At 39.8% G+C, this 10,956-nt stretch overlaps 1 protein-coding gene and 1 long non-coding RNA gene across 2 annotated transcripts; one reads left to right on the forward strand and one right to left on the reverse strand.

Annotated features, from left to right (window-relative positions):
• Positions 1-1,357: 1,357 nt before the first annotated feature.
• On the reverse strand, positions 1,358-6,880 carry LOC144990469 (uncharacterized). The gene is made up of 2 exons (XR_013654461.1): positions 6,790-6,880; positions 1,358-1,572 (listed from the first exon to the last, which is right to left on the reverse strand). It is a non-coding gene; the product is annotated as an uncharacterized LOC144990469 (long non-coding RNA).
• Positions 6,881-9,152: 2,272 nt separating this feature from the next.
• LOC144990468 (cyclin-dependent kinase 4 inhibitor B-like) lies at positions 9,153-10,786 on the forward strand. Its single transcript, XM_078943891.1, has 2 exons — positions 9,153-9,586; positions 10,393-10,786. The coding sequence occupies exons 1-2, from the start codon at positions 9,191-9,193 to the stop codon at positions 10,678-10,680; spliced, it is 684 nt and encodes a 227-aa protein (XP_078800017.1). The 5' UTR covers positions 9,153-9,190; the 3' UTR covers positions 10,681-10,786.
• Positions 10,787-10,956: the final 170 nt, after the last annotated feature.

Here is a 10,956-nt window from a genome sequence, read left to right on the forward strand (position 1 = left end):
TTTTCTTGTAGCTTCTATCTTTCTTTTTATGTGACCAAACACCTTTCCGATCTCGCTGGAAACTTGAACCCGGAGAACAAACATGAACTACGGCGAGTTTAGATGAGCTCCCTGCTCTGACAGCTCCACTGACTGCTTCTTGTTCAGGAGGAAACTATTATTAACTTTACTAAATCTCCTTTGAAAACAAAAGGCTACAGCAATAACGTCTTCAGTCGCTCTCAGTGACCTTTTCACACTCACACAGACACACACACACAAAAACAGGGGACTTCCTGGGCCGACAGACATCCACCCACATCTTCAACCACTGTTGCTACAGGCTGAACTACACATTCCATGCAGGTCTGCTCACATTAACACTGATAAAATGAGAATCAGTCTTTGTGTTGAACACACACACACTTAAACCCACATTTAGTTATTGCTAACTTGAAAACATCATCAAACCTGTTTCCTGAGTCACTGCTGAATATGCTGTTGCACAAACGAATGCATTTTTTTAAGAGGTCACGCAGTGATGGAAAGCTGCCAATTGAGTACATTTTCAAATGCTTTTTTTTTTTAAATGAAAATTAAAGTCAAATGAAAAATACTTTCTTTCTTTCTTAGAAAGTTAAAAGAGGTGTTTGAATTGAAGGTAGGTGTATGATCCTTTTTTGTTTGTTGACTCTGCAGAGATGTGCATATTGTTGCAAATTCTGTGCATCATTTTTCCTTAAGGCTAAATGAATATAATTTGTAGCTAAATGTTCATGAATGATATTTAAATATATGAATCTATCCATGTTTAGTTGAACATTTAGGCCAGATACACACCGGAGCATCTACTTTTTGATGAACAGAGTCCGAAACTCTTGCTGGATTAAATAAAACTAAGTAAAGTTGCTGTTTTTGTTTCCTGCATTTTTCTCTATGCAGTCTGTCTGTTGTGCCACAGACAGGGCGGAGGCACACGGAGTCTTAGCAAGGATTTCTGCTGATACAGGGAACAGAATGTGGGCAGGGATTTACCCTCACGGGCAGGCATGAAATCCCTGCTAATTCCTGAATCTTGATTGCAGTTTGTTTTTTAAAACAATGATATATGGAATTTAAAAAATGCAGCCATTAGTACAAATAAGATCAATGTAACATTGACAGGATTTAAGGTAAACATTTATGTAATACTCAGGGCTGGACGTAAGCCAGTACGGTCCAGTACTGCGTATTGTACTGCGGTACCTGGCAGAGGTACGCTGTACCGGCTGGAAGATCAGCTGTTTGGCGGCTTGTTACTGCTGTAACTGTCATGATTGGCAGTGAACGAAAACAGACCCAGATGCTGGAACCCGGAAGGAAAACAGGAGAGAGAAGGTAAGCAAAGATGATTTATTTCTTTGCAGGTTGTGGAGACGTTGGCGAGGATGACAGCTGGTGGCTGCAGGTGAGAAGCTGAGCGAGGGATAGGATTAAAGCTTCGAGGTCGTGGCGTGGCTGGAGGATAGGCATGAACAGGATCGTGGCGTAGCGAGGAGGTCCAAACGGTTCAAGGAGCATTCCTAGGTTTCCACTTGTGGATGGTTTGTTTTCCTGGAAGCAAGGCATAAGCAGAGATAAACTTAGGAATAAAGGTTTGAGAGCAAAAACATAGATGACCAGACTAGGCACCATGGAGGAGCAACGAACTGGCGGTGAATGCTGATGCCGCTAAAACTGTGAACCCTGCAGCACTTTATCTCATTATTTTAGCAGTTATTAGTGTCTTATCATCACTAAAAATTGTGATCTACATCCCTCTCTCCTCTCAAGTTATCCGCTAATTCTGTTGCTTCCATAAACAACAGCCATTTGTCGGTCGCCAGTGAAACGGCTCTTTTAGAGCCGCTCTTTGGAGAGAAGGACAAGAGCCGGCTCCTTCATGGGAGCCATGTTCTTTAAAAATAAAAATAACTTTCTTTTGACCTCTCTTTTTTCTTTTTAAGCCTCACCTGACTGGTCAATAAAGCAGTGTTTGCGCTGAGCGTGTGTTGTTACATGCAGCACGTGATCCGAGGACTGAATACGAGGGACGCAGAGAGAGTATACGAGGGACGCAACAACAAACTACATCAACACAAAAATGTAAAGTAGAGAAAACAACACTGGAAATAGAGCAAAATCCGGGACCATTTCACTTTTATTGATAATTCAAAGGAAAAGTGTAGAGTCTGCAGGAAAATAATTCCACAAAGAATCAGCTCACCAATTAACCTTTACAGACACCTGAGAGAATCTTCTCCAGGACTGAGCAGATCAATACTGACAGAAGAAACCAGATCAGCTCCTCAGAGCTGATACACATAGTTTTCTAAATGTCAACCTTTACTGTGAATAAAGGTATTTTTGTTGTTGTTTATTTTGTTTTGTGGGTGCAGTGCTTTGTGTTGTATCTTTCAAATTTGTTACAAAAGGGAAAAGCTAAAATGTTATATACCAGTAGTTTAAAGCTGAATTGTAATATTACTGCTTTATGTCTTTATTATCTAATTTTGAGCATTTCATCTTTATAATAGCATATACATTTACATATCATAAAACCTTTGATTTGTTTTCCGGGGTCAATCAATTCATTCACAGTCAAGTTGGCATATTTTCATAGAAGTTGGAGGTTGGTTACTTTGCATGTCATCAGAAAAATATTAAATGATTCCTACAGTCTTTTGAACACTATATTGTGATTGACAGTTCAAGATAAAACTTAATGCAACGGTAGAGGTGAAATGTGCAGCAAAAAGATTAATTTATATATGAAAAAGTCATTGAAAAAAGAACAATGCAGGGTAGATTGTTCAGGAGGAAGACTGTAAGTGACGATGAAAATGTACAAGCTGAAATTAATAGTGGAGAAGAATAAAATGGAAAAGGAGGTGCATTTCTAGCATTTATCAATAAGAACAATAATCAACTCAAATATTTTTTCCACAATGAATGAATGACTGATCATTATTTTGATGTCATCACTTGAGTTGTCCACTATGATGGAATTCGGTTGTTATTACGTTATCGTACAACAAACCGATCACATCTCAATCTATATGGTATTTTCCCAGATCAATCATAATCAATTTATTTCATATTGAAACTTTTTCATAATTTTATAGTTTGATTCAATTAAAAATTTTAATCAGACGGATCAATTTGGTTGGATAAATCAATTCATCTATCAATCATTACACTCTTCCTCTGCATTTACTACTATTAAAAATGTTTAGGTTGAAAAAACTTGATATGGTACTGGCATAAAAAAAATCTACTTTCACCCCTGATAACATTGTATATAAGACAAAAGAAGATATTAGTTTGCAATTCTTTTAGATTACATAGTTTCAGTTTGTTTTTTTACAGTTATGTTTTTTTTATTCAATAAATTAAATATAATAGTGATGCAGAGAAATGTTGGCCTACAATCTTTCAACAAAATTTGCCTCTTCTTCTTTTCCTTTCAGCTTTTCCCTTCAGGGCTCGCTACAGCGAATCAACGTCCTCCATCTATCTTCTGCATTTCTTAAATGCATGAAATGTTTCCTGAATATCTATTAACACACATCAGTCTTCAATGGCCTTTGTTCACAGCTGCAGTCAGTGCAGCAGAGCACTAGAATTAAAACAGCTTTTTAACCCACTTGATCATCGTTGCAACATTTTCAGCGTTGTTGTCTGTCTCTGTTTGTGCGATTAGCTCAAAGCTGCCATCTCCTTGTCTCCTTTCATTGTCAGAAGCCACCTTTCTGTCTCAACTGATACAGATTGAAGCTGATTAGTCAAACTGTTATCCTTCATGTAAATAAAATCATCACTCATGTTCTCTTTTACACTGAACCATAACCACAAAAACAATTCATTTTTAGCTTTTTTGTGGATTACTGGTGACTAATTGTCATAATTTAGTTTAAAACACACATTTTGACTCAATTCAGTAAATTTAAGATGTCTGCATCTTTTGTGAGCAAAAGTATTTCATATCAATATCACATGTTTATATTAGAAAGAATGAAGAGCAAGTGTGGATTATTCAGCATTATTCGACCAACAAGCTTCTTTCTGTTTTGATTCTTGTTTAAGTAGGTCTACACCCTCTCATTTGCATACAGCTATGTGTTCAGAACGGGGACGGCTTTTAATAACGACTCTGTATTTGAAATCTGGGTGTTGAATGAAAAAATATACCTTCTTTTTACTCATAAAGCTCTGAAGAACATGTGATTTCTTGGTGGGTTGAGCTTTGATGTTTTCATTGGAAGACCTTTGTGAGTGTAGCATCAGACAGAGTGATTTGGAGAGTGAAATCAGGAACTACTTCCCACAGCCATGCTGGATAAACAGAATTCCTTCTGCAATTTGAGGTGATTGTTCCACATGACAATGTGTAAAGTTAGTGACGTATTAAAGAAGAATAATGCAAAATGGGGAACTGTGAACAAACAGAAAACGAAGAGAATAAATGACTTGAAACTTGACAGCGGTGCACATCAAACTTCCCACTTCTTTGTACAATTCAGCCACAGCACAGACAGCGCAAGTTTGAATACTCAGAAATGTGCATTGTTGAGTATTTCTTTATTCAACTCATGGTGAATCAAGAGCAAAATGCTGTTGGAAAAAGCTTTTATCTAAGACATAAAAACCACAGTTGGCAGCTCCCTGCTCCGCTCCATTCTGATGCTTCCACTTGTAGACGACCAGATCCATGTGCTAATGCAGTAAAGATCCATGTACCTCTTGGTTTTCCTCGTCCGAGCGCAAAACTGTGTGGCTGGATAGCTCTAATATTTCTTGGCATTTTTGATGCTTCGGTGATGTTAGGTCGGGAATGTGAGAAGCAGTAAACTAGTGGGGATGGATTATGGGAAGGCGGAAGGTTTACTCCATGCCAACAATCCCGCCAACATTTTTTTAATGAATTCCTGCCGCTCTGCAGAAAATATGTCCAAGAATACAATACAATTTTTTGTGGGGGGTTTTTGGCTAAAAAAGGTATAATCATAATTAAAAGATCACTGGGAACGCTTCTAGGAGGTGCGTCTCCTGCTGAAGGCATACAGGTCTGCAGCCCTTTTCAGGGCTAATTGGAGTAGGACCATCAAAAGGTCCAAGCACTGCTAAAAACTAAAGCTTGAGGAAAACTCTTCCAACTCTGACCCACAGCAACTGTTTTTAATGACTGATTGTAATGCTGTTTCACAACAAAAAGTGTTATTGTTGAGCCTTGTGCAGTAGCGGTTCTAGGCACGGGCAACACAGGCAATTTCCCGGGGTGCAAATTCAAAGGGGGTTGCCATCCCCGTGCTTGGAAGAAAAAAATTGCACACTATCGGTTTTCTATCATCTGTTATTTCCCAGACTTTGGAACGGCCTACAACCTGCCAATTGCCGTCCCCGCAGCTGCAAGCGCTCCTATCTTAGAGAAGGAGCCACAAATGTTTGTGAATTGTAGTGTAATGGAGGTGTTATACTCGTTGTGTCCACAGGTTTGAGCTTGTGCTGTTTTTATGTAGTAAAAGAAAACTGAATAAAAAGACGGTAGACTGAAAACCTGACTCTGTACACGTCGTGTATTACATGCTGTCAGAAGTGAAGAAACTTAGCGGAAAAGAGGAAGAAAATGGAGCAGATGAAACCACAGACGTCACTAAGTCTATAAGGAAATCTAGCGGAAAATCGGAAGGTCTGAATCCGGAGATTTGAACTTTTTCTTGTCGCCAGCGGAATCGATGAAAAGTCTGACGCGCTGCAAAGAGCGACATTCCTGCACGTGGCTGGGGACGAGGTAGTTAAGGTATTCAACACCTTTAACTTTGATGAAGACGTTGATGACTACGATGTGATGAAAGCGATCAGGCAGCATTGTAAGCCAAGAAAAAATGTGATGTATTTGAGACACCTGTTCTTCACATGCCTGCAAGGAAAATTCAGAAACTGTTGATGCGTATGTGACTGATTTGAAGAATAAAGCAAGAAACTGTGAGTTCGAGCATCTCACTGACTCACTGATTCAGGATAGACTCATTTGTGGAGTAATGGATGATCAAGTTAGAGGACGACTATTTCAAGAACCTGACCTCACGCTACAAAAAGCAATAGACCTTTGTAAGGCCAGTGAGTTAAGCCGGAGTCAGCTCAAAAGTCTACATGAGGAGGTTGAAATTCCTGTTCATAAAGTCACCAAGTAAAAACAACATGAGAGAAAGAAAGATGATGGATTAAAGTCACAGAGCATAAAGATGAGAAATCAAGGAAACTGCACCAGATGTGGCTACAAGCATGAGCCAAGAAAATGTCCTGCTTATGGACAAGTGTGCAAAGTCTCATTCATTATGCAAAAATGTGTAATTCACGAAGACAACAAGATAACCACAAAGTGCAACAGGTAAACAAGGCTTAGGCAGGTGATCAAGAATTTTTCATTGGCTCCATACAAGCAGAAAAATATGAACACCCAGTCTCGCAGATGAATGCTGAGGGAAACAAAGAAAGAAAAGTGGCATGAGAGTCAGGCTGGATACTGGAGCTGATGTAATGTCATTTCCATGAGGGACCTCAGAAAGCTGAGATTGGACAAAAAGGTGAGCAGATCTTACTCCAAGCTTGTTGCGTATTCAGGTCAAAAAAATTCAAACTAAAGGAAAAATCGTGTTGACATGTCCGTACAAAGAAAAAAACTATGATATGGAGTTTGAAGTCATAAAGAACAAGGCACCTGCAATTCTGGGAGGAGCGTCATGTGAGGAAATAAAAGACTGCATGTGCTTGAAACAGAGAGTGACATACTTGATGAATATGAGGATCTCTTCACTGGATTAGGCTGTTTGCCTGGACTGGATATCACAACAGATCCAGATGTCAGTCCAGTCGTCCATGCACCCAGGAAAGTGCCTGTTGCTCTGAAAGACAAAATTGAAACAGAGCTGAAAAGAATGGAATGCTTGGGAGTAATAACCAAACAAACAGAATCAACAGAGTGGGTAAATAGTATGGTGACTATAACAAAACCTAACCAAGTTTGTATCTGCATTGACCCACAAGACCTGAATGCTGCCATTAAAAGAGAACATTATCCACTGAGAACAACTGAGGAAGTTGTATATTACATGGAGGAAAAGGGAAGGGGATCCATCAGCATGGATCATCACATGCTGATGGATTACTCAGCTCATGTTAATAATGTCATTCTTTATTAACTATTATAGCCGCCTGGGCAGCTAGCTGGCCAACAGACAGGGAGTCGCTGCAGGAAGGGGATGCAACCTCCTCTGGACTCCTGAACATTATGGCATTTTTCTTTTTTTTAACAAGACAATGATAAAATGATCCTCTAATTTGATTTTTGTTATTATTTTCTACTCTCAAATTAATGTGGGACAGAAGGTCATAAAACTTTAGAAAGACTTTTTTTTGGACTCAGTTTTGGACAATACTAAAGATCATGGCACAAGAAAATAAAACATGCGAACATTTGTTAATGTCTATGCGCTACTAAACAAGATCTTAAGCCTGTCGATGCTTCTTTGTTGATTGTTTTGTATTAGAAGAGCATATTTTTGACCCAAACAGAACCCCCGTAGAAAACCATCGATTTCTACTACTGTATCAGCAGAACACGAGGAACATGAGGAAAAGTTAGGCTAGATCAGACAAGAAAAAGAAGAAGTATAGAGCAAATAGAACGTAGAAATAGCTACAAATCGATCATCTGGTTCGTACCAGACACTCTTTTTTTTACAACTGATCAATGTGACCTACAGGGTTCCTTGAGTGGAGGCCATCATTTGTTCATCTGCAGAGATTATAGTTGAGCGTTTGCTGGATTGTTGTCACTTTTCATATTTGCCATATTTTTCATTATTCTCAAAACAGTCACAGCATTCCACGTGCATAACTGATAACATAGCTTTGATGGCAAGAGCACCCGCTTTATCAGCTCCTACTACACAGAGTCCTTCATTGTAGTTAGGAAAAAAAGACTTTTCATTTTTAAAGTTGTGCAAGCAGATTAGAAGTAAAAATGAGTGTCAACACCTGCTAAGTCATCCATTTATTTTCATTTTCTTGGTAGAGTGGAGAACAGAAGGAACACCAAAATCTACCAAATACAACAGCACTGGGTACAAGGCAGTGCTAAACCTTCAATGAAACCATCAGTGGCCAGCTTTATGATTTGTGCATAGAATTGCCTCATTCCAAAAGTGAAAATGACAAAAGAGATAAGTGCAAAAACACCAAAGATGTGTGGGTGGTAGAAATCTTTTATGTTTGCATTTCATAATATTAAACACTCATGCTGTTTTCTAAAATGCTCAGAGAACACCGGATTCATCTGTTGAGCCCAATGACTTTATATAAGACTGGACCGAGCGAGTGTAACACCACCCATAGAAAATGGCTTACTTCCGGTTCCAACAAAATTAGGCCAATTCAATCACCATCTTTTCACAATATGGATGTTGCAATGTTGGAACCAGACAGCGTCAGTAAGTCTACATTTCTTTCTTTTCTTCATTCAGATGCCTCTCTCTCGCCAGTCAGGAGGCATCTGATTGGCCAGTTTATAACTTGGATAACTTGAATAAGGTAGCAGAGCAGGAGTGCTTATTCTGACAATAGAATGGCTGAGCAATGGCTTTTTATTTCTCTATAGAAATATTCCTGTTTGGGACTAACTTTATTTTATTTTCACTTTTATGTACGGCGACCTTGGGTTCCTAGAAAAGCGCCTAACAAATAAAATGTATTATTATTATTATTTTTCTTATTACTAATAGGAACATTCAGTCCTGCTCTTATATCCAGTCAATAGTTGAGTCCTATTTCACTGTATTATGTTGAACGGTTGTCTAAAGTCTAAAAAGTTGAAACAGGTGCATACCCTGAAAAAAAATCTACTTTAAACTTAATCTATAAGTAATTATAAGTGTATTAATACAAAAACTCAAAACATGATAAACATAGGTTTTCAAAAATTAACTTAAATTAGTAAATAATGCAATATGTATTATTTATAAGGGGGTTTACTGAAGAACAAAAAAAGAAAAAAAAAACTTTAATTTTCTATTTTCAATCATCATTCTTGGGGTTGTCTGCATCCTCGCAGCTGACTTTGACAGCCTGTCAACTGCGCCTGCGCAGTGGCGCCTCTGCAGTAGGAGCCGATGCACCACTGCATAAAGAGGCGATGCACCACCCATTCAATTCAAACAAGTCCAGACACAAACCCAGCGTCTGCGGGACAAGCAGGGGCTGTTCACCCCGCTCAGGCAGCCGGGGTCGCGGACGGCCGTCAAGCCGGACACCGCCGAGGACCAGACTGTCGGAGTTGGACTTAGGAAGACGAACAAGGCCGGGTGGGGGAGAGTCAGTCTCCGGTTCAAAACTCGCTCCGTCGGATTCCTCACACAAGCATCGCCGGGCCGCGGATGTTCTCGCAGCAGCAGGTTTTGGGACAATCATGACTCTGCAGGATGATCTGACGACGGCTGCAGCGAAGGGGAACGCGGCCGAGGTGCAGAGGTGTCTGTCGGCTGGAGCCGAAGTTAACGGACGGAACCGCTTTGGACGGACCGCTGTCCAGGTCAGTGCGCTTTTACACTAAGTCATAATAAAGAGAACAAACAAGCAGACGACACTGTCACGCCTATAGAAGCGGCTTTCTTTTAGTTTAGTTTAGTTTTTCAGCTGGGTTTGTTTATGTTTTGAAAATGCGACGCTCGATGATCTATACGCCCAGATCAGATGGCCTTCCATCAAATCCATCCCGCCACGATTAGAAAAACCGAAGTCATTTCTCAGCAATAAAACACGAATCGTTCCTGTGAAAACTAAAGACTTAAATGGTTCACCTCTATTAGTCATTAAAGAAACGAAACTGAATGTGCGCGTTTAAATGACCACCTTTCTTCCTCTGTCACACACCCGTTGACACGGCACGCCACGGCACGGTTTAATCTCACCAGGCTAAAAGTGATACGTTTTAAAATGTTGAGTAAAGTACAAGGAAAAAGCATGAATGAAGCACTTCCTTAAACCAAAATAAGAAAAGGCCTGTTTCACAAAAATCAGACATTTTAATAAGTACAAACCGATGAAAGATTATTCTGACATCCATTTCTAAATGTTTAAACTCTTGTTATTATTGTTTTATTATGTTGGCCTATTTATCTTTGAAAGAAACAATTTGCACAATCAATTATTCCAGGAAAACGTTTTTTATTTCTTGCTTGTCATAAAAAAAACAGTGAATTCGGTTTTGAGCATAAAAGACTCAAGTGCTGAAAAGTGCGTAAAAATGGCTCGTTTTCAATTCGATCAAAAGCGCAAAACGTTTGGCGCTTCCACGCGCGGGTGTGGCCGCGGACTCACTGTGATGTCTTGATGAAGGTGATGATGATGGGGAGCACGGCGGTGGCCCAGGTGCTGCTGCGGCACGGAGCGGACCCGAACGTGGCGGACAGCAGCACAGGCGCGACCCCGCTGCACGACGCGGCGCGCACCGGCTTCCTGGACACGGTGCAACTGCTGGTTGAGGCCGGAGCGGACCCGCAGGCCGAGGACAGGGAGGGCCGCTCGCCGGGAGATGTGGCCCGGCAGAACGGCCACGCGGACGTGGCTGCTTTCCTTTCTCCAGGACTGTTGAACAGGCCGGAAGCGGCCCATAAACTAAATTAAGTGATGCCTTTGTCTGCTCTCAGATTATATTTATATTTATTTGCAATATATATTATCTTTAAATGGACTACTTGCTTTTTATTTTAATATAATTATTACAGATCAAGACTGTTTAGTCTTATTTTTATTCTTTTTATGCAACGTCAGAGACTGTCTTGGTTTAGGAAGAAAAAAATCATGTACAGCTGTTATTAGTTTTAAATTATTTCATTAAAAATAACTATGGTCCTGTATTTAAGTAGACAAAATGTCTAACAATAAATTTTAAATTGAAAG

Source organism: Oryzias latipes, assembly GCF_053564925.1.
Source record: "Oryzias latipes strain Hd-rR chromosome 1 unlocalized genomic scaffold, Olatipes_Hd-rR_3.1 chr1_Y".
In the NCBI taxonomy this organism is placed as follows: domain Eukaryota; kingdom Metazoa; phylum Chordata; class Actinopteri; order Beloniformes; family Adrianichthyidae; genus Oryzias; species Oryzias latipes.